The sequence below is a fragment of the Semicossyphus pulcher genome, unplaced genomic scaffold (genome assembly GCF_022749685.1).
Source record: "Semicossyphus pulcher isolate SPU_LCO1_2020_fin unplaced genomic scaffold, fSemPul1.0.p SCAF_15, whole genome shotgun sequence".
NCBI classification, from domain to species: Eukaryota; Metazoa; Chordata; class Actinopteri; order Labriformes; family Labridae; genus Semicossyphus; species Semicossyphus pulcher.
The window spans coordinates 6,755,767-6,780,789 of record NW_027211659.1 but is presented as its reverse complement, the minus strand read 5'-3'; the positions used below and the strand labels follow the sequence as shown (position 1 = coordinate 6,780,789).

Below are 25,023 nucleotides of genomic sequence, written 5' to 3'. Positions count from 1 at the left end.
AAGAAGGATGTAGCTACTTTTTGGGGGCTATTAATTTACATTTGGACTGGTGCATTGACATACTCGCAATCACCTGATACCACAGTTGCTGTATCTAAGGCTTTTTTCCAATTTTGGAATTGGTATTTGAACAACTCTAGGAATTCCTCCTTGGGTGCGAGGAATGGCACGGGTGATTTTAAATTAAGCCAAGCCATCCATCAAGGTATCACACACCCACAGAGTTGTGTGTGCTTCCTCGTATTTAAAAAAATGTATGAGGGAAAAAAACCCTCTGTGGTTCCCAGCCCTCGTACCCAACCGGGTGAAACATCGGCAGGAAGTGTTCTTATTAACAAAACATTATTTTCTATGACTTCTAAAACATTGGCTCAAATATGAGCAGTCATTACACTGTGTCCCTAAAAACAAGGATGCTTTTTGTAAGAGAGCAAACATGTTTTTGTCCGTCTGACTGTTTCCATGGAGGTTAGGCAGTGGTATAATTGTGTTTAGAGCACAAACAGAAACAGATCAGACACACAAACAGCCAGCAGATCAAAACGGAAGCTGCGGGAGCGGAACCCACCACGCTTTGATTAGGTTTGGTTTGGTTTCGGTTTGGTGTGTGTACACTAAAGCCATCACCCCAGTCAGTCCCTGCCCTTGCCAAGTTGTTTGCCAAAACGGGGAAAGATTTGGGAAAGAAAGTTAGGAAGAGAAAAGCTGTGGGCTGTTAGAGTCCACCCCCCTCGGGCTGACCAGGGCCAGCCGACAGTCACCAGAGCTCTTGTGGGTTTAGTGAATTGAGAAGACACTTCTTGTGTGGATTTTTCAATTCTTCAACATGTCATTTGGCCGGGAGTGCTATTGTTCCCTGCTCCTTTTCTCCCCGCTCCTTCTGCCGAGACGAGTCGTGTCATCCCCTCGTGATCAGCACTTTTGTTGCCTTTGTTTTTGGCCCTACCTCAGAAGTCCATCTTGTCTTTTATGTCCCTGCCTTTCATGCATAAGGGAACAGTTGTGGCCTGTTGTGGGGCTGTTCCACTGCATTTCCACCAGTGGGGTTTCCTTTCATTCTCTTCAAAGTACTACAATGGGGCTCTGAAGGCCTGAATGGCCAATGCAGAGTGCACAATCCTACAGAGCCCGCTCATTTTGTTTTGCCAGAGTCAATAAAAATGCTAAGTTAAAAGCTAACCCCCTTATGCCCTCCTCGAATGGAGCGACTTGTTTGACCTTTTTAAACCCCCCTCTCAATTAACTTTTAATGATAAATTCATTGATTTTTTTAAGTGTCATCTAAAGTTTACTACTCTACTCACACTTAATGTTGGATTTATAATTAACTTAGCCTATACTGTATACACAGCGTTAGATAGACAATGATCACTGACTTGATTAGCCTAAATCTATCACGTTGTCTAAGACAGAGAGAGAGGAAACAGCCAACAAAACCAGCTTGTAACTCAAATGTTAGCTCTGGTGTCCTTTACATTCTGACTTTTCCCTGCCCTGAGAACAAGATAAAGACATCTCGGTTCTTCTAAGGAGGAGTGGGATTTAACAAGTTTTATGTTGAGGGATGAGAAAGGAGAAGAAAAAAGTCCTCTGTCGTCTCCGGGCATTACCGCGAAGGCCTTGCATAAAAGCATTGTGTGCCGATTTGTGAGCTGGGAGAAAGCCGGGGACTTTGAGAAGGATTACAGGTAGGCAGACATTGGCTGCTGAAGATAACCGCCATGACTTCATCCTCATTGTGTAGATTAAGGCATAAAACCCAAACTAATGAGACCGGAAAGGGGGCGAGGACATGGATGGGAGGAGGAGTAAGGGGTATTGTTGATGGTGCAGGGACACTGAATTAGCCTTTTTAAAGCGAGAAGAGGAAGATGTGGGTCCAGTGGTGATGTAATCTGAGGAAGGGAGATAAAAAAAAATGGATGCTCCAAAATCTACACCAAACATGTTGGTTAAATTGCTAACAGCTTAGGTCAGAGCACGGTGAATCGGGTTCTCTGCATGTATGTTGGAGTTTTCCATTTTTATGACGGCAGTAAAAAATGTTCCAATAGCATTTTTTCCCTTCCAGATACATAAATTCAGGAATCGACTGAATCGAAAACATAAAACACAAATATTTTCTGAAAGTTAAAGCCATGGAAGTGTCTTTTTTTATCGAGTTAAAGTCAGTCATAGCTGTGAAAACATTTTTTACACACATCTGCCTCTTGTGTCTCTCTGTTACAAATTCCACTGACAAAGCATTGCTTGCTATTTCCATGGGATATGTTACCTGAAATCAGTTCTTCCTTACTGCTCTTAAAAAATAGTTGACACCCATAAAACGTCAATAATTCAGTCAATAAAGTATATAGCCCCAAATCACAACATAAGTTACATCATGATTTTCCATATAGCACAGGTCTTGACCGCACTCTTTCACCATGAGCAAGCTTCTGGGCAAATGTGTCGAGGAAAAAACTTCCTTCTGACAGGCAGAAACATCCGGCAGAACCAGACTCATCGGTGAGCAGCCATTTGTCATGAAAAATGGGATAGTGGGAGAGATGGAAAGAGTGCACATCCAAAGATCTGAACTGTCTGCAGTGGCAGATCAGTAGGGGTGCGACAAAATATCCATACGGTGATATATATCGTCGTCCTGGCTCGAACATGATTAACGATAGGCACCAATATCGGTATTTTAGATTACAAATATATGCGCTCTGAACAGATTTGATGCCATATAGCAGTGAATAAATACATTAATCCTGCTCTTTTTTAGGGGCTTTTTGTATTCTTCAGTTAATCAGATATCGTGATGTCTTGCAATATATCAATTATCGCAGAATTGCTGTATCGTGATATTATTGTTATCGTGGGTCACGTATCTTATCATGAGTTTCCCTTCGATTCCCACACCTACAGATGAGTGCACCTTGCTGTGTAGGCTACTGTTTTGGAGTGACGAAAAATAATTTGTTTCCAGTGAAACTAGTCGACTTTTTTCAGGGCTAAATCATGGTAACTGAACGGTAAGTAGATTTGAGTACTCGCCGATATCCGACATACATTTTCGCCTGTATCAGAGGTATTTCCAATCTGCAGTGTTGATACATCGGCAACCGACAACTTAGTAGAGCAAGTATAACGTCTTGTGTTGGTCAAATCATTTGGTAACGTAACACTGTAGTTGAGTCAATTCAGTCATCTTCCACAAAATGTTTGCAGGACCAGTAAACTTTTGTCAGAGAGACCACCACCAGTAAACTCTGCAGCCCCCAGCTGATCTCATCTGGAGGGGAGCGCATCGCTCATCCTGAGCTCCAACTTGCTGCAGGGCACGCCAAAAAGCAGGGGGCAGAGGAGAGAAAAAGCAGAATAAAGCTGTTTGATTCTTTCCTTTCCCTATCTTTGGTGTCTCTGGTTAATTTTTCAGCATTTCTCTGCCATCCAATTGTGTCTTCAGACCTGAGGCAGTGTGGAAAAAAAAAAACAGAAAACCCACATGTACAGCATCATGCTGGGCGGGGGAGCGTGTGTGGGGAATGCTTCAGCTCTTTTTCATTCGGAAAAACAAAAAAAGGTGTCAGACAGGCAGGTGGACACAAAGCTAGGTAAATATTGATGACTTTTTGACCATTTTATTTCCCACCCGCAGACAGCTTTCTGCAGACAGAGACCCTGTTTATACTCGAGGAACATCGATTTCCTCCCTACTCTTTATTCATCTTTATCCTCACCAAATTTAATCAGGAATCTTAAGCACCACAGACCTCCAAATGTAGTTTGCATATTAAGAAGTAGCTGATTATCGCGGACTCGAAACACAGATCTTTTATTTTGTGCATTTTCGACACAGCTTCTGCCGTGCACCGCCATGCTGGAGATAATTGTGGAAATCTACATATTGAGAGGGAGGCCGTCGCAGGGTCTGTTTCGGAGTGGCCCTCTTGTTATCTGTGATAATTCATGTGTTAGGATGAATATTAGCACCTGAATTAGGCTATTATGCTGCCAGGTGGAGGCCGGTGGAGTTACAGGAAATAGTGATCATCATGTCATGATAATGAGGAAGTTACTGCATGCTCTCACAACACAATATTGACTTCCAGACTGCAATCAGCAGCGGTCGTATGTCATGTTAAATGTTATGTCTTCTTCCCTGTTTCTATTGCTGCTTAAGGGGCCCAGTGCTTGGCATTTTCCACTTTGAATTAAGTGAATGAAATGATGCACTTTAACCCGTTACCTTGAGAGTTATCGGTGTACCCGTCTGGATTACATGACCGAGGATTTCAGAGATACAGAGATGAAACTGGGACGAGAAACTGATGCTGAATATGGCCGAAAGTGAACATCAGTGCCACAGTTGTCTGAAAGTGTTGAAGATAAGATGCGTCGTTCAAGGATACGTGGTTCAAGGTGGGTTTATTGTAGTTAGACGCGTACAGCGAGTGTCAGATCATCAGAAGCTGTCCTGTTGGATTGAAGATCAGTTGATAGTTCTATAGCCGTGAACCGCTTTGTCCAAGACGCTCTCTGGTGTTGAAGAAAGACAGACACGAATCTGCATGCTGCTCGGTCTGCTGGGAAAAGTGCCATATACTGTGGACCAAAATAAGCTTGGAAGTGTATAAGAGCAATGAATTTCTGGCTGTTGATGAAAATAACTTGTTAGACAGCAGAAATACTGCGCTGGTGGGTCTGCAAATCTAATGTACACGCCACAGGAACAACCTCCAACCGCATTCCTCCCCCTTTAGTGCCATCGGGCCTGGGTCTAATGAGAACCAGTCCCATCCAGCACCATATAAACCCACTTACACACACTTACCTCTGATCTCAGACCAGTAAACATAGTCGCTGTGGCCAGCTCCCACCACTTTACAGCTGCTAATTTAGCCACACAGCCTCGTGTTATCATAACCTTTCATGTAAAAAAAAGGAAAGGAGAAGAAATTGGTTATATAGGTGCGTATGGCACTTTGGGGACTGTTAAATCTATAGAACACATGTATGTATAAAGATTTAATGATGGGAAAATATCCACCAGATGTAGATGGTGTCAATAAGACTATCCAGATTGCATTGCATTAGCTCCTCATTGGTTAAATCCATCTGCCTGTAACACCAGGCAGCTGTAAACGTTCTGTGGGTTTTAAAAGGAAAATTACCACTTGTGCAAATTAAACCAATATTTGCCAAACAGTTCTGCTAAAATGGTACCAAATGAAACGAGTCAAAATAAACCAGTTAAATAAAAAGCCTTCAAATGTAGCTGCTTACAGATGTCTTCACTTCTGTGTTGGATTGACCAGTCACAGACCGCCTTGAAGCTGTTTTAAGCTTAGTGATTGTCCCAGCAGCCGTTGTGTATTGTGCACAAGTGTTAGAGGAAAATAAATATCACTCTTAGGTTATGTGAAACTCTTTCACACTCCTCCAAACTATCTTTCCAACCACTGGGGACAGAAAAGATGTAAGGTTACCCACGTTTCGTAGCCGAACACAGCCATTGGCTTCACTGTGGACACCAATATGGATCCATTTAACAAACCAATTCTGTTGGAGCATTTGACTTCTTTAATTTGCATGAGAAGAATGATTGAGCTCTGTAAGTTTAATAATAAACAGGGTAGTGATTGACTAAAGGAGAGGAACGCTTTGGCAAAACCTGGGAATTGTGGGTTCTGCAGAGAAAGTAAAAAAATGCTGAGACACTGGGAAAAAACAACTTCTCCAAAGGGAACACAGCTTAACATTAATAAGGGTACACTGGATCACTTTTCTGAGAGGATGGCAAGTTTGTTCAAAGTCTCAGCATTGGATATCCATGTTAATAGATGATGATGCTTACATGAGTGGAGTTTCTTTCTCTTCTTTCATTCGTTTTCCTTTGAAAACACAACCCCAATAAGTAGCTTTTGCTGGGGTCAAAACACCAAAATGCATAATTTTAGATTTTATTTGTAATTTAACTCTGAAGCAATTTATTTAAAATTGGTTAACCAAAACTGATCGACTATTGTTGAACAATTCTGTGAAGGTTCTCAGTCATCCACGTCATGGTAACTTGAAGCTAAATCCAAAAGGGCAACTGGACTTGGTTGTTTCAAGAACTTCAACCAAGTCCAGTTGCCCTTTTGGATTTAGCCTCAAATTACCATGACGTGGAATCACAGACATTTTGCTTCGCAATTTGGGATGAATACCGTTTGACTGGTGCGATAGTTTGAAAGGACGGCCAAGAAGTTAGCAGATTACAGAAATCCAACCAAGTCCTGTTGCCCTTTTGGATTTAGTCACTTTAGCCAGTTTCTTCCCCTATAATCACACCTGCTCTGAAATGACAGCCACAGTCTTTTTGTACTTCACTTTTATTATACTAAATTTGCCTTTTCTGTGGATACTAAGTATGGCTTTTTACGGAGTATTGATTGATTTCATTTAGGTCTCAACTGCCCCTCTTACCCCCTACCATTCGGTACTCCCATTTCCATCCTCTTGCCCACTTTTTCCTTTCACGTTTGGTTTGCTTTTTTACCTTCTCCTTTTCTTGTATAAATTCTGGCCCTATAGCTTTTGTCTACATCACTTCTCACCAACCTTCCCCATATTTTCCCGTCAAACCTTTTGTGTAAAACTGTTCCCAGCCTGAATAGGCCCTACAGTATGTACCTGGAAGCACTAAAACACTGGAAGCAACCTGAATCGGTTTTAGCTGCCAGCTACAAACCGCTACATCTCAGCGCAGATTAGGCCTGATTGGGACTGGAGGGCGTGTGGAAGCGTAGTAGACAGGATTAAGGGGCTATTGAAGTGACTTTAGCTCCTTTAGAGAGCAAAAGACAAGAAAAGAGAATAATCAGCCCTCTCTTTCAACAGAAGGAACCCCCCCGCTTCCTTTCTTTCTCTTGTTTCCTTAGGCAAAGAAGGACACTATCTGCAAATATGAGCCCTCGAAGGGTTTTCTGACACCCAGCGAGAGTTGGTGAAGAGAGGAGCTGTCTCGTGCTGTAATTAGATAGATCTGATGCTGAATGTTTAGATATTCATCAGTGCCAATTGTTTCAGGGGCAGATTGTAAGAACAAGAAGTGTGTGCAAGACAATGATTATTTGTGTGCACAATTCTGTGTGTGTGTGGATGGGGGTCAAAAGCCAGGTTTGCTATGTGTAACCCTTTTTACATTGCAATTCCGCCATAGCGCCGTAACGAAGCTCCGCTGTTAGGCAGCCTTTGCCATTTTACATGGGATTGAGCAACGCTGGCGCAAAGCCGCCCTAATGTGTGTGTTTACACAGCGTTCCTGCACTGCGGATAATGGAATAATGGTTGAATAGTTTCCAGTAAATATTATATAGTATTTTTGCTGGAGATGCCCATTCCTAGTAGATATTGTAGAGCGTTGTTGGGCTTAAAAACATGACTTATGTAACCTCCTGAGAGCCTGCATCCTCATACGGGGACATTACATTTTGGCTTTACTGCACCATAATACGTAATTACACTGATCAGTGTACATTGAAGATGGCGGCCATCCCGACCAAAATGTGTTACAGCTGGTCTCAATGGAAAACCAGGTACAAAACCTCTTCAGAATTTATGATTGAAACTTGTTTATTTATGCTTATTCAAGAAACCAGAAAATATTCCGATTTAAGAAGCAAACAGAGAATTTTTTACCTGGTTTTAATTAGGGATAGACCGATTATCAGCCGGGCGATTATCGGCGCTGATATTCGGCATTTTGACGCATATCGGCATCGGCCTTTAAAAAAATTTTTTTTTTTTTTTTTTAATCCAACGGCCGATAAGAGATCAATTTAAAACTGGGTTATTTTGGCTCTGATGCATATGCTTAAAGGCATTTAAACAAAGTTAAGTGTTGGAGTTTGTATTATTCAATATTTTCACTTATACTGCAAATGAATATCGGCTTCAAATATCGGTTATCGGCCTCCTTGACTACTAATGACCGGTATCGGCCCTGAAAAAACCATATCCGTCTATCTCTAGTTTTAATCTTAAAATCCGCCAACTGAACTTATAAAATTAAGCAAATAGCAATTAATTTGATAGTTGACAACTAATCGATAAATTGTTGCAGTTTAAGGGACCACACCTAATACCTCGTAGTAATAAAGAGAAAGAAGAAGAGACAGAATCAGGCCCACAATAACAGCTACATACTGTCCCCCAAACTTTTCCATGACTCAGCTCCAACCACTCCTGACACCCCTCCTCATTCACTTTCCGGCCTGCCTACATATTCAGCAGTGTGGCGGCATTAGCATATGAGTGGCTCAGTGTTTGGGTGAGTTTGTTCCTAACAAAGAGCGCCAAAGCACAGGTCAACGTCTCTCATCCCCTTCAATGGCCTGCTGAAGGGCAAACAGAACTCCCCGAAATGAAACGCTTCCAGACTTTCGCTCTGGTCTGGAGGAAGAGGAGGCCCCATTCCTGATCCTCACATATAATCACTGTAGATATTATGAAGATGAATGCAGCAACAACCTTTAATTATTCATTGCCCTTAGCCCTCTATGGATGCTGTGTGTGCTCATGAGTAATGTATGCACCAAAGACATGTATTCATGCCAGTACTGTCTGTTGTGTATATCTCGCACACAAAGGTATATGTCTCTGTGCCTCTGTGTGCTTATGTATGTATGTATTTGTGTTGACAGGGAGAGCGGCTGGCTCCTGCCTGCAGCTTGGCAGTTGTGTACCGAAGCATGGCGTCATCACCATCACTCTGCAGGCCCCTCACTGCGCTACGTACCCCGCAGGGCCGTTCTCTACTGCCCCGGCAATGATGAGCGAAAATTGAGGAAGCTGGCCTCGCTGGATGTCGACTGCGCCGTCTTGGACTGCGAGGACGGTGTAGCCCTCAGCAAAAAGGTACACAAATACACAGATGTATGAATTAAATGCGCCTTCATAGGTCACAAACACACAATCACAGCTGTTCAGGATTTTTATTCCACCTCCCTCCTTCAGACAGGTGCTCGGTCTTAATCACTGAAAGGAAAACTACCTAAGTGAGATGTTTAAAACAAGCACATTTCACCCCATTATGATGAGATAAAGGCAGCGTCGGCCCCCTATGGGAGTCCTTTAAAACAAGGTGACCACGTCCCACTGGGCGAGCAGCGGGAAAGCACCAGATGCAGCAGGTTAAAAGCATTCTCCTCCCGCCCACACTGCCTCCCCATTGGCTCAGCTGAACTGCCCATGAAATCGTGATTGGAGAGCGCGATAAAGAAGGGGGCCCGGGTAAAAAGTTAACTAACAAAGGTTTTTAAGTCATGATAATAAAGATGATTGATATGGCTGGAGGCTGTTCCTGTAGAAGACAATAAGACGATGGCCTGTGTGACTGACAGGCTAAAACTGTGACCCTGCCGTGGAGTTGGTGGATGTTAGAGCTTCTGTCTTTATTATGTGGAGAGGAATGCAGCACTGAAGCATCCATTCAGGCTTGCGGAGAATTCAGACTCTCGAGCTGTCAGCATGGACAGGATCGTGTCTCTATCTTGGTGTCCTCCTCCAGCCCACGTATTTCTTTCACCAGCCCACTCATTTCACAGTAAACATTGGAACTGTATTTCCAGCTTTGTCTGACTTTGCAGGGAGCAGTTATGACTCTCAGTTTCATTCATCATTAATTTATTTTTCCTGTCCAGCAATTAGCCAATGGGTTGTACCTGTAGCATTCGGCTCTGGCGTATGCTGGTAAAAATAAAGGGGGAAATGGCATTAGCTACAGGGCGTATCCGCTCTCTTAATCTGCACAATGATGCCTCTCCACAGGCTTACCTCTCCGTCTTCCATAGCAGCACTCTGAATAATGTACCGCAAAATACCAACAATGAACTCTGGAGAATAATACCTGAATATTCCCCAAGCCTAATTACCCCCTCACTTTGATCCAGCTATATAAGCACGACATGCTGCGAGAATGAGGCCATTTTTTTTGCCACCATAGGTCAACGTGAGGTTTAAAAGAATCCAACACAGTTTGCAGAAAGCCTGTAACCTATTATATGTTGTCCAGGTTGTACTGTGTAATGTAAGAAATAGGTATTTACTCAATAACAACCTTTCCTACTGGCACCCTTTCTACACTTCCCACACCCTCAGCTTCTTTCTCCTCTGTGGCAATTAGAAATCCGTGGGGGTTGTTGTCTAGTTATACCTTCCCTTAAGATGATATTTTTTTTCTTGTTGGATAAACAGTGCTTCTAGTGTGTGTGTGTGTGTGTGTGTGTGTGTGTGTGTGTGTGTGTGTGTGTGTGTGTGTGTGTGTGTGTGTGTGTGTGTGTAGGAAAACCGCTGAAACATTCGTTTTGGACATTAGTTTTTATGTTTTCATCGATCAATTTGTCATAATGATGGTTTTACTTTTTCAATCGGTGTTCAAAATTCAGTTTACAAAAACATCTTTTCTTTATTTGTCGTCTTTATTACATACACGGGGGGTTATTTCCTAAAAAATTGGAGGCCCTGTTTAGGCGCTAAACCGTGACGGTGAGGGAAGGAAATTCATGCAAATAGTTACTGTAACTTCTGAAGTTTTTAAAAGTTTATTTACACCGGAAATGTTTCAAGTGAGTCTTGCAGAGCAAATGTATTGTAATATACCAGCTGTCAATGCAGGCTGCACACGGCTCAAGCTTCTTGCATGTAAACCAAAGTGTACTTTTTCCTTATTATTTCCTTTGACTTACACAACAGCACTGCGCCTCAACCAATTGTGAGAAGACTCGCTTGTAGTACTCTACAGTAGCTGCTGCTCATGACCCTGCATGTGTGGGAATGGAGTTAAATCTGTCGGCAGGGAGAGAAGCTTTTCAAAATAGTGAGAGAATGTTAAGACAACTTTGGTCCATCTTCAGTAAAGGAAACTTTTGTCATTGTAAGTGCTTAAACTATGTTCTTTTGTGGAGTGATGTAGAAGCAAGGTGTGTCTGTACACTGTGATGTCACTCGCACTCTGTATACTGCCAGTTCAAGGCGGGATAATTACACCTCTGTTACGTTCCAATGTCAAACGCACGGAGGTGGAATGGTGGGGCGAAGACGTTCCACCTCTGAGCCGGCATCAGAGGTAGTAAGAGAGGCGAGACGGCGTCTGTGTAAACGTTGGAGCCGGCAGGGCGGAACAGCGCCGTGTGTGTGTGTGTATTTGAAGCACGCGCTGTTTGTTTACACCTTGCGCACGTTTTGCTTCTGCAACGCTGGCGTTGCTTGGTCCGATGTAAAATGTCAAAGGCTGCATGACGAAAAAGAAACACTTCCACAGTAGATCTCTGAAACCTTTAAAGAATATTTATTAGGGGTAGGGCTGCACGATATTGGGAAAAAAAGTGACTTTTTGTTCTGTGATTTAGTGAATATAAAAAAATAAGGAAATTGTGCCAGATAAAAGCAGTGTGTTTTCATGTCCATACAATTAATGCACACTGTCTGCGCACACATCCTCACGCTATGTGTGTCCTGCATTTTGGAGTCGCTAAAGTAAACACTCCGCGGCACATCCAGTCCATATCTGTAGCCACAGCATTAACGAGCACCGGGACGAGGTGCCGCTGATAACGGCAATACACACACTCCAAAGCAGCCACGCGTAACTAAATGCCTCAAAAGCAAGCACTTATTGTTAGTTTTTTTTGGACAAAAGCATTGGCCAAATAAAGGTGATGTTCACATCTGAATTGACTGTTCCATCCAAATCAGATGCACTTGTTGCCGGCATGTTTAAAGCAGTTTGTGCTTCAGCTTCTGACAAGAGAAGTTGCTCAAGATCGAGCTCAAAATTTCCACCCCAGAGAGAAATTTGTGGTCGGCTTTCTTCTCATAATATAATGCACTTATTTATTTCAGATTAAGATCTATTCTTACACCGATATAGTGAGAGAGCAAACACTGAGCATGCTAAATACCATCCTGAAGCCACTGTTTTTGTGTCGGCAACGATAGATTTATGGGTGAAATGTGAGGTTAGTTACCGGGTATGCTTGGATAGGCCTTAAATGGGGCTACTGCCCACAACCACCCTCCTATTATGTGTTCATTAATGTATTCTTTTCATTATCCGTCACCTTCACCTTAAAACAAGGAGAGATATTCATGACAAAAAGGTACGCCATGAAGGTCAGTCCGCCCCCCTCCCCTTGAAAATAGAAATCGAGGAGTGCCCGCTTTAATTGCCTGCCGCTTTGACTCCAAAAGTGTCTGCGCTCCATCTTGGCAGTAACGCTGGCTGCTTAAGAGGCAGGGAGATGAGAGAAGGAGTAAAGGGTAGGAGCCACCCAGAGCTCGCTAACTGTCACCGCAGACCCAGAGGGGAGAGCAGGAGGAGGAGAGAGGGGAGGGAAGACAAGGCTGACTGCTCTAACACTCTTACACATATCATCATATCTGTATGATCAGTGGGGTGGAGGAAGAGGGTGGGCAGGTTGAAACCCCGGAGCGGAACTGACGGCTACACCTGTCCTCTCTCCTCCTCTTCTCCCTCGCTGTCTTGTTCTTTCATTGTCCCTCTCTCCCCTCGCCAGGGTCCTCGGGGTTAAGATTGTTTATCTCTCGCTCTCGTGTTCTCTCTCCTCGTGCCCTATGGTCCAGTTTTCCTCCTGGTGTTTCTCTCCCTCTCCCTCTCCTTTCCCCACATGGGTCCCTCCATCCTCCCCGACTGCCCCTGCCTCCCTGCCGCAGAGATTCTCTCCTAATCCCTGGAAGTTTGGAACTAATGAACTAACTGCTGAGCCGCTGCCACGGAGCTTGGTCCCAAACTATACTGTACTTCACACTCGATTTCCTCTCCAGATGGCATGGTGGCGCGGCCGACACGGCGGGGAGCACCTCTCGCACACCAGCACGCGCCTGCAAACGCGCGCGAGTACACAAGACATGCAGAACACAGACGTGCACACAGGGAAGCGTGCACGTGTAGACACATACAGGCAGAGAGTAACACACAAATGTGGGCACGTAGACACAAGCACATACACAGATTGTTACAGTCAGCAGCTCACTGTACATCAGTCAGGCGTGACAGAGGACCAGTGTCCTGCATTCACTATCAGCCGGTGCAGAAGCAGGAGCCCTTGTTAGCACTTAAAATGAGTTAATTCACAATTTGCTTGTTTGAAAGGTTTATAAAACATCTAGAAGAAGTTCTGCTTATACGAATCAACACCTTCAGGACCTTTTCATCAGGCCCATGTGGAAGCCAGAAACCCATCACTCCTGAACTTTACTGTTTTATAAGTACATGAATGTAATTACAACCTCTAAACACACACGCATGTACATTTTTACGCCATGCAATTTGTGGTAGGTTCCTTGTTTGCGGGTTTTTATTAGAAGAATTACAGCCATGAGATCTTAGAGAAGTTACTCGTGATGTGTTTTTTCATTTATGGCCAGTTGTATAATTACTACCTATGGGTAAAAAGCACTGTATACTGCATGACATAAAAGCTACTAAAAGTACAAATAAGTATTGATTACCATTAATCTTCCATGTCCTACATAAAAGGGAACCGTTGCCACCACAGACTAATATTGAATAGACTGCAATTTTTGGAGCAAGACAAACAAACAGTCTGAGCTTTTCATTGAGAATTGACATCACCTGTCACTTGTGACACACATGTGATAAACTTGTAAAAAAGAAGCATTTACAGCACTATGAGTTAAAGATTTCATGGACCTCCTGCATTAACAGTATCTGTAAACTCTTATGGAAAATAAGACGATCAAAGTCCAAAATAGGAGTGGGTAATATGGCAAAATAAATTAGTATACAATATATAAGTTTATATTGTGGTTTTCTCTTTGGCGGCACCTAAGGCGATAAACGGTAATTGCGGGAGCACACTTCCCAGATATCCAGACAGTGTCGCATGTGTGACGTCCACGGTTGGCTCCGGTTGTAACTCTTGATTTTCCTCGCTGACGGTCGCTTTCCTTTTTAGACTGTTTGCCTTCATCTGAGCGTCAAATTTGTTTCTTTTTCTTTGGATTGTAACTTCTTGTTGAAGTTGTATCTGTAGTCATCCATCTTTTCTTTGATTGTTCAGCCATAGTAGATTACTGTTTACTCGCAACACTTGCAGAGAGCGGAAAAGCAGCCGCTTAGCTCCGCCTACCCTCTCTGGCAGACCAACCACTGCTGGCTGATGGAAAACGCGTCACTAACTGGGCACTGCTTGTGATTTTTCCGTGACAGTTGCTACAGACAGCCTGTAACAGTCTGTAATACTGCAGATGCAAAGGCTTTCATCAGTGGGCCATAGGCTCAATCACCATTGTGTTACCTCATTCATAAAGTGATTAACTGCAAGCTGCCTTTGTTTACATTTTACAGGGCAAAAATTGTGAGTGATAAATATGACTGTTGAAGAAAGGATGAGATTTATTGTTAAAAACCACCACTTAAGCATGTACAGGACAAAATTAGCAAAGAGATAAGAGGTACGGCTTTGTCCACAGGGGGCGCCAAAATCAACACAAACCAAACGCTCCTCACAGGAGCTTTAACTGACATTTATTTAAATGGAAATCTTTAAGTTAATGCAAAGACGTGGTTTAAGATCAGATTTACATGTCTTATATTTGCGTTACTTTTACCAAAAATACTTCAACTTTTATATGTGTTAGTGGTGAATTCATTGCGTAAACTGGATAAGTATACAGTATATGTGAACACAGCACTATAAAATGTCTCTCTTTTCCTTACATCATTCAGTTTTTCCTCCCGGTAACACCACAAGCCGCTGGTCTGGCGACGGGCCTTTGTGGTGGCAGTGAGAGCAGCTGAGCAAAGAATAACAGGCACATGGTGGAGTGGGTGACATTATTACGGTCTATTACCCTGTTCTGTTAGCGGTGCAGTCAATATATGAGCTATGCTCTATGCATGAACTGTGTCTGACACCAGAGATTTTCAACTTAACATAAATTATGCAGCCAACTGTCAACTGATACATGACCTCCGCTCAATGCTCACTGTGTTATTCCAGAGGACACTGAAAGATCTGCTCTCCATTTAAGTGGATTCAAATGACTAAACTCTTGACAGAAAGAGCTCCTGGGAAATAATGTTAGCCCGTTGAATTATGAATACTGAACATTTGTATTTAGTGTGTGTCAGCCGTGTATATGCATGATCCTGTGTAGGTGTGTGTTTGTATACTTGTGCGCTCAACACCTCGTAGGACCCAGGAGAGTTGAGAGAAACTCCCAGTCAGGCTGCCAAGACTCACAAACGGGATGTGAGCCGCTCAGCCAGAAAATAGACCCTGTCCCCGCTGGATCAGCTAGACCCTCGATTCCAAACATTACTGTCGGTCACAGTGTGTGTGTGTGTGTGTGTGTGTGTGTGTGTTAAGTGTTATGTGTCAGGTATCGATTAGAGTCCTCTGGGGGGGTATGATAGGCGAACGAGAGGTCAGGGTGCAAAGGAGAGTGATGATAGCACTACCATTAGCATTTTTAGCTTAGCAGTGAAAACTGTTGCAGGAGAAGGTGCACACGATTTAACTAAATGAAACATCGTCTCTTATGTTCGTCCTTTCCAGATATCAGTATAAGTCGCAGATAACATTTGAGCGTCCCCAGATACCGCGGGTTACGGGCGAGGTCTGAGGTCGAGCGAGGGTTCGGAAAATGCTGAGACGTAGAGAACAGAGAGGCCCTCTCTCCCGCTCTCATTATCCTGTTACACTCTCGTGTTTTCACTGGCGGAGCAGCGGCTGTGCTACGTGGGCCGCGCAACGTAACACTTCGAGAGTAACCCCAGTAGGAGGAGTGATGATGGAGAAGGCGACGAGGAGAGGAAAACACGAAAGAATGGGAGGAGGTGGAGAGGGATGGAGCAGATGTTGGTGCAGGAGGGGAAAAATAAGCAAAGCTACACCTCTCTTATTCTGCAACAAAGTTTCTGTATAAATGGCAGTTCACATTAAGTAATTAGCAAGCTTTAAGATAGAAAAATAACAACTTGAATGGGGGCAAAACGAAAATACACCAGGCCCCAAAGCGATGTCATTATTTGTTGTCATCATGCAATTAGTCGCACATTTCACGTGGCCTCAAGACACGTGTTTGCAGTTCACTTGTTTGTGTTTTTACACCTTCTTTACCTTATTAGCACCTAAATCACACGAACTGTTAATGACACCAAGTTAATAAGAAATCCACAGATCTGCCAAGACTGCTGTAGTTTTACTGGAATCACTCGAGCAGCGAGGTGTGGATGTTTTAAACCATTTTTTTTAACATGTTGATTGGTTCATATGTGCATTTTTTGGAGGATGCTTTTATGAGCAGCAGGCGTCTTTTTTAGGGCTGGAAAATATTTCTAAGTGACTTTTTGTAATTATTTTGCTCTGATATTATATATTATATGGTAAATGGTAAATGGACTGTACTTGTATAATGCTTTTCTAGTTTTCTGACCACTCAAAGCGCTTTTACACTACATGTCAAAGTCACCCTTTTACACTCACATTCACACACTGATGGCAGAGGCCTAAGTGCCAATCTCCAGTTAGTAGCCATTCATACCTGATGGCTATGCCTTCAGGAGCCATGTAGGGTTCAGTGTCTTGCCCAAGGACACTTAGACATGTGACTGTAGCAGTCAGGTATTGAACCACCGACCTCTACCACTGATCCACAGCAGTCCCATATCACTTCTTTTGTTTTCCACATGTAGTGTGCCGTTTAAACTACACTGCCCAGCTCGACCTTGTGGTCCAAATAAAGGTACCTACTATATCTCTATTTTTCAAGCTCCAGTTTTTCACTGTACATCTTGAATTCAGCAGTCAAGCTTGGGGGGATACCATCATGTATTTAACAGGAGTCCCCGAAGTTGTGCTGACACAATAAAACAGCGAGACCCTGGTCAGTAGCTATACTTAAAAGCCAAAAGGAGTTTTATGTTTTAGCACAAAAACAGGAAACTGGGGCGCTGGTTTAGCTCAGTTTGTAGAGCAGTCGTTCCATGTACAGAGGCAACAGTCCTCGGTGCACCGATCGCAGGTTTGATTCATAGGCTGTGTTCGACATGCCGTACTATATACTGCGTACTGCATACTGCGTTCTGCGGTAGTATGTAGTATGGAGGAGCTTTTCAAATTTATTTTGCAGTATGCTACGCCAGGCTTCATTTCAACTGCTGCTGTGACGTTCTAGCGCTTTGCATTGTGGGATCCTGTAGGCGAGGTAGCCTGGTCCGATGCATACTGGAGATTTTCTCCGAATCAGTACGACATCCCGGCATTTTTGGCATACTGCACATTTTGCTTTTGTTTGCATACTACATACTACATTTTGGCCAAATCAGTATGTACTGCTAGTACAGTGTGGCATTTCAAACACAGCACAAGTCTGCCGATCATTTGGTGCATGCCACTCCCCACTCTCTTACTATCTCTCTTCAGCTGTCCTGTCAAGTATCGGCAAAAATGCCAAAAAATAATCTTTAAAAAAACAGCTGAAATTGTCGTGTTTAGAGATGAGTCATGGCTCAACGTGAACAGGATATTATGTTTTTAATGTTTTATGGACAGTGGGCAAAAAAACTATACAATTAACACACAATAAACCAAAATATAAAGTAGCAACGCCACACAAAGCTCATTGTTCTGGCTCTAAGTTAGCTTCAACCTTTTGCATTATTTCATTTGACTTCAAGTTGTATTTTTCTGGCTTGATTTTACTTCATAATCTACCATTTCCTTTACCCCGATTAATACTCATTAGCTCACATTTATACCCCCTGCTGCATCAGAAGACCACACGCCAAACTTTTTGTTTTTATAGTCCGCTCGAGCGGTTATTGTTATCCCCTAGATTTTTTGAATTATCGCATGGGGCCACGATTTGAGCATGCCCTGCAGCTCATGCATGCTTTAAAGCTCCCTAATGAAGCCAGATGTATGTGGCTTACATACCTTAATAAGATCACTCCTAAAACCAATCATTAGCTTAAAAGAAAGCTAATAGAGAAACATAATGTTAAGCATAATTGGCCGTGTGTTCGGAAGAACGGTAAATTGGGCTGACTTTGTTCGTGGAGACAGCTGTACTGGGAGTTGCAAATGAGACGTAAATCATTAGGAAACAAACTGATGCATAATCACTAATGAAGCTAATTAAGTAAATCATTTTAATTATGCAGAGAGGAGATAATTCTGTATATGTTTTCAAAGATACTGAATGATATCGTCTCCTTTTTCCCTCCGAAATGTGTCCGTAGCCTTGGGAATTAATTCCCCCAAAACACTGCAATGCAACTTGTAATGAACTGTAACCGAAGAGCTGTAATGAGAGCTTTTCATGGCCAATTAAAGTGAACAAATACTGTGTAATAACTAGCTGTTCTTCCACTTCAGGCTGTCAGTTTTGACCAGCAATGACAAGCAGGTTTCGTGATTTACAAATTCCTCCCTCTCTACCCTGCTAGTTATGTCTTGTTGTCTGCCCTGACAGGAAAACGGATAACACGGTGTGCCTCAAACTGACAAGAGTGAAGGCCTGAATCTCCTTCTGCTACGTCTCAGTTATCAATGGAGCCTGAATTAGTCAGTCATCTCACTCCTGCTTTCTGGAGTGCAGCGTGTCACTTGTCAAAACCCATCCAGGATGACTTGAAACCTGCCAGCACACACACACACACACACCCTGACACACACACACACACACACACATTCTGACAGAGACAGATGAACAAATGGGTACACAGTCACACTTCAGGCAGGCAGCCTTCACCTGAGTTACTCTACAGCTCATTTTAAATGGCATCGCGAGTTGCACCGCAGGGTGCAAAACGCCAGCTCTCAAAAAAAAGACTGAAAAACAACTACTCACATTGTGACTCATGATTTCCCTCTTTTTACACCAAAAACATACAGTATACAGTTTTGTTACTGTGTCGAAGATTAAGAGTACAAGTTGACATAGCCGTGTTTTGAGAAAATGGTTTCAAACCCTCATTTATGCCGTTTATCTTTTACATTTTTTGACTCTTATTCAGGCTATTGATATTCATCACACAAGCATTAATCTACCAGAAAAAATCCAGCCCTCTGATTCCTTTCCAAGTATGGATTTCATGATATGCAGTCGTGTTCGTGGACACAAGAACACAGAACACCAACCAAGCCATGACCGAGACCAGAGTGTATCAGGGCCCAGACAGGACCAAGACAATTAGGGATGGAGACCAAGGCATGGACGAGACCATGACCGGACAAAGTCCTGACCAGCCGCTAGTATCTTGAAGCTGAGATAAGCTAACATACTTTTTGTACATTAGCTACATAGTAGATGTCTTGATGAGTCTGAGGTAATGGGCTCAAACCCTAAAGGACCTGGAAAACTTCATTTTAAACCTGCTTGGATCCCTCTTGGTATTTCATTTGATAAGAAACAGGCACAAACCCCACAGTAATAGAACCTACAGAGTACCTGTCTGGACCAAAAGTACCATAATAATAATGGACCCAAACTCATTCCGGTCCCTACCTGGTCTTGGATCCAATGGTCTGTGCAGAACCATTAAGACCTCTGCTACAAAGCTTGTTTATCATTGCCCACTCTCTCAAGGCAACACTGCATTAGCTACATCCCGCAATATATGTCTGATTAAGTAAGACATTTTGCATCCAAACACAGTATTGATGTAATTCAGGAAATGCACAGGCAGTTCAGTAGAATCCCTGCAACTGTGGTCTTAACCAGTCTTCAAATAAAAGTCCTCTTTGTCCAAGTCCAAGACAGGACTGGGTGAAAATGCGGTCGAGTCCAAGAACCAAACCACCTTCTTGAGACCCGTCTCGAGTACGACAGCACTATCATTCTAAACTCATTTTATGTCCTCATTCCTTACCAGTACAACCAGCACAGTAACCACCACCACACTGAGATCTAATTCAAATTGAATGAAGGGACCGAGCGAGCAAGTCCACATCCAGAGGCAATGTTTGACATTGCCTGTTTTAAGCTGCATGACGGCATGGCTGGACATCCATGATCTGATGCTGGAGAGGAAGGTATCCCCGCTGTGGACTGTACACACATCAGTTTGGACGCTTCAGTCTGATGTGGTGTCTACAAGGCAGCAGCCATGCTGTGTCACGTATATACAGCACTCCGTAGGATCCTCAGCGCCCAGGCTCAGGCTGTGTGTTAAGGAGCTGACCTCGCTCTCTGGAAGGTCAGCCTCTCTGCACTTGAAAAGCTTCTTGTGTGCATCTGTGCGTTTGACGGCCCTGCCTGCTCTGGCCGACTGCTCGCCCGCCTGCCCGCCTCTGTGTCAGCTTCTAATGATGGGCCTGATGGAGGGAATCAAAGAGGAGATGGAGCTGACGTCGGGGCGAGCTCTCCGTGGGACACCAGGTGATTGGGGAGGGAGCTTTGAAGCAACTTGTTGGATGGCTGTCCATTAATGTAAAATATCTCCTTTTCAAAGGGCTTTATTCAAGCTCGGAGTAGCGGAGCCCATAGGGGTCAAGGTGTCTGGCGGAATAATCTCTCGTTCGCTTTAGAGAGAGCTGAGGATAAAAGAAAGGATCATGCACAGTGACCTGGCCATTCCTGGCGTCATGGACTCGGAAATACCGTCGCAAAATGAAGAAAGGGCATGAGACAATCCTTGCAATGGGCGATCTCTTGTTACATTTTTATAAACTCAGCTCTCTGCAGTCTACTTGATCTGTGAATGTTATAAACCATGCTTTTTGATCATCTCTACATCACTATTTATTTAGTTTGGTCAGGGATCAATGTGACTCCCAGTATACGAGGAATCAAGCAGTTCTCACGTATCAATTTTCCTCCAGTCGCCATGAACCGGGCTCGGGACGGACAGAATTTTATCCACCAAGTAGCAGGTTTATGAATGCTGAATTATGGCTGCGTAAATCGCTCCATCCGTTTTAAGTTACCACGATACAGTTACGGGTCTATCTCGGCTTATGAAAGCCACCAGTAACAGAGAGCGACAGAGAGGTTACAGCAAAACTTGAGTAAGAGTCAAAGATCAGAGCGCGCTCATCAGACGGTGTGACAATCCCTCTTGTCTCATTCAGTGAGGCAAAAGGGAGACATGGATGTCACGCAGCAGTCCAGCCCGCTCATGACCCCTATTAAATGTGAGCAAATCTTTGATATGTACTTTGATACCATATTTTATTGATACTGGAGGGGCGTTGGTAATATCGAGTACAGTTCTGCATTCCAGGAGATCAGAGCGAGGGCTGTTTTGTCTCAGAAGCTGTCCCGTGACCCTTGAGAGGTCCCCATGAGCGAGGTTTACTTTAGTTTTTACAAGAGATTGTGATGTATGGGCTCCCCGTGTTATATCTGTCTACAGTTTCTCTTTCATGCACGTGACTTCAGTGATCTGTCTGCTAATGATCACCCTGTTTAAACGTTCCACTGAGAAGTTTATTTGCAGTAAGTTCAAAGCATCTGCAGCAAAGTTACATAGAATAGGAAGTTCTGTCTCAAGGCATGATGCCACATTTGCCGTTATCATCGGTGCAGTATTTAAACTACCAACTCTTTGTCCCATGATATAGCCTATACGTTCCTTATACTTTCTGCTCCACCTATAATTGCAAAGATAGGGGCACTTCGTGGACTCCCAAGGCACTCTCTTTTAAACGATTAAAATGCCTTTATTGTCAAAGCATGATCATGTGGACAAATCAGACGCTCTTCAGCATCAAGCATTCGTCAGGGAGTCTGAGTTTGAAATGCTTATCTAAAGAGAATATTTTTTTAAGTTCTATATGTAGAAACAAGGAAAATAATCCCAATTTGAGCATCTAATTAAAGTGGTAATCTCAAAGCTCCCAGTTTCGTTCTCTTTGGCAGCACCTGTGGCGATAAACAGTAATTGCAGGAGCACACTTCCAAGATATCCAGACAGGGTTGCATGTGTGACGTCCACGGTTGGCTCCGGTTGTAACTCTTGATTTTCCTCGCTGATGGTCGCTTTCCTTTTCAGACTGTTTGCTTGTTTCTTTTTCTTTGGATTTTCACTTCTTTTTGAAGTTGTATCTGTAGTCATCCATCTTTTCTTTGTTTGTTCAGCCATCGTAGATTACTGTTTACTCGCAACACTCGCAGAGAGCGGAAAAGCAGCCGCTTAGCTCTGCCTACCCTCTCTGGCAGACCAACCACTGCTCGCTGATGGAAAACACATCACTAACTGGGCGCCGCTTGTGATTTCTCCGCGAAAGTCGCCACAGACACCCAGTCTGTAATACTGCAAATGCAAAGGCTTTCAATCACCATTGTGTTACCTCATTCAGCGATAGATAGTGACTTATCAGACTTCCAACTTTTCGACCTATCACATAGCCTCTCCCAAAACTTTCTGCTCCACCTATAATTGGCGTCAAAATGCAAAGATAGGAGCACTTCCTGGACTGCAAGGCGCTCCCTTTTTAGAAAAAGTTAAAATGCCTTTATAGTCAAAGCATGGTCACCTTAAAAACAAACTCTGACAGGGTTTGGCATCAAGCAATCACTCTAAGTTTAGGGAGTCAAATTTTGAAACATAATTATTACGTTGTACAAGTAGAAACAAGGAAAATAATCCCAATTTGAGCGATCTCCCTTAAACACACACATGCATACACACACACACACACACACACACAGAAGCACTCAAAGACCCCAGCCTCTGATCTGACCTGACAACTCCTAAGCTACCGTTTCCTCATGCTGCTTAACTCGGACCACATTTCTCCCAGAGTGCCTCTCTCTCCCCTCTCACTAGCCGGACTTCTCTCCGCCTTCCCATCCCTCTCTTCGCTCCGTTCACGTAGCCCAGCATCTGGTTCGAATATAGCGGCGTGTGCTACTGTGTTACTGATAGAAGTTTGGACTGTAGGCTTCTCTTTGATTTTTTTTTTTCCCATCCTCGTTTCTCTTCCTCCTCAGCTCATACAAAGCCTGCATTGAGAGAACAAAGTTGAGTGTGCAGCCTCTGTTATGTTAAACTGTGGTGTACTGTATATAGATGTACTCCAGTCAAGTCTTATTTTGTGCATATTAGGGCTTAATTCTGATGTTATTTACACCAGACAAAGGTATAATTTGTCATCACCTTTTTTGATCGCACATTTGTCTTAAAAGCAACAATTGTTCTTGATCGTCCTTAATGGTCAACATTGCTGTGAAGGAAATTGGACTTTTATTGCGCTCTCAAATAATTTATAGTTTAGCACTTCTTTTGGAAAATAGAGCTGATTTGCTTTTTCAATCTTTCTTTAATTTTTCTAGATTATTCTTGGATACTCATCTCTCACAATAGCTACGCTTGTTTTAAAAATGGTTAATTCTTTTTTTATGATGTCTTGGATTTTCTGTCTTTGTTGTCTCGTGCTGTAGACAGAAGCCAGGGAGACCATCCCCAAGATGCTAGCAGAGCTGGACCTGGGCCGGACGGAGAAGTGTGTGCGGGTGAACTCGGTGTCCAGCGGCTTAGCCGAGGCCGACCTGGAGGTCATTCTGCGGGCGGAGGTTCTCCCTCCTGCCATCATGTTGCCCAAAGTGGAGGACACACAGGAAATCCATTGGGTAAGACACAAATACGAAGTAGGGATGCGCGATATCGGATTATTTGCCGATATCCCATATGCCGATATTTTCCAATACCAATATATTTTTGCAGAGAACATCAAGTCTCCCCTGTAGTGGAATTGATATTAGAGATAGACCGATATGGTTTTTTCAGGGCCGATACCGATTATTAGTAGTCAAGGAGGCCGATAAGCGATATTTGAAGCCGATATTCATTTGCAGTAAAAGTGAAAATATTGGCGTCAAAATTTTGAAGAATACAAACTCCAACACTTAACTTTGTTTAAATGCCTTTAAGCATATGCATCAGAGCCAAAATAACCCAGTTTTAAATTGATCTCTTATCGGCCGTCGGATTAAAAAAAAAAAAAAAATGCTGATATGCGTCAAAATGCCGAATATCGGCCCGGCCGATAATCAGTCTATCCCTAATTGATATCATGCCTGCTCTTATTGTAGTGGCCAAAAACTGCCATATCGCAGACATCTTTCACCATTCATCGCGCTTAATGGAAGAGGCGCGGTGCAGGCAGTGCGTGTGCACACTCGCACCGAGTTAATGTCGTAGCATTACGTCAAGCTTTTTTAGGGAATCAACGAGCATTTAGGCAAAATTTTAATGTTTTATCGGCGGAAAATATCATTTTACCGACAACGTGCCGATAATATCGTGCATTATATATCTAATATAAAGTAAACAAGTCAGTGAGAGTACTCTGAAAGCTGTTGTTCAGACCCATGTGTTATGACATCCTGATAAAACAAAAAAACACAAAGTTGCAACACAAAACCAAACAAGCCTTAAAATACCCATGACATGTCTCTCTTTTACCTCTGGGTGTCTTTAAAAACACAGTGGTGCTCTCACACAAAGTCGTGGGTAAGAGGAAACCCCCGGGAATCTTCAAAGCAATCATAACAAACTTTTTCCCATTTCCCAGTAAAAGAGGGAATCGATCCCTGTGGCAGGACTCCGGGACAGACCGGAGGAGTGTTTTTCTTGGCTGCTGCTCAAGAAACGGATGACATTTCTTCGGATTAGCTTCAGAAGCCCGATAGCTTTCTGTAACAACACAATGGCGCCTTCTACCGCTGCTGAACTTACTGGAGACTGTCTTAGACATGCTATGTTGTGACTAAAAAGTAATCTAACTTAAAACAGATAGACAGACATGAGGAATAAAACCAAACTGAAAAAGCATCTTCCCAGTTACAGAGGTTCTAATGTAGGACAAAGATGACTCATAATGATTCTTCATAATTACATCAGTGTAATTTTGTTCCCAATTTTTCCTTCTTATTAATTACCTTTGGCAATTTTCCGTACGAGCTGGGCCTGTGCCCTAGTTAGGAGCAGCGTGTCTGGGCTCGGCCATCCCTCTGGCTTTCTATAAAGGGGCGCTGCACGGATGTCAGGTCCCG

At 43.2% G+C, this 25,023-nt stretch overlaps 1 protein-coding gene across 1 annotated transcript in view; it reads left to right on the top strand.

Annotated features, from left to right (window-relative positions):
* Window positions 1-25,023, top strand: part of clybl (citrate lyase beta like) — a 61,276-nt gene that overhangs the window by 24,824 nt on the left and 11,429 nt on the right. Inside the window, exons 2-3 of the mRNA XM_069663421.1 lie at window positions 8,676-8,889; window positions 23,410-23,598. Of these exons, the coding sequence (XP_069519522.1) occupies window positions 8,676-8,889; window positions 23,410-23,598 (403 nt within the window). The remainder of the gene's footprint in view (window positions 1-8,675; window positions 8,890-23,409; window positions 23,599-25,023) is intronic.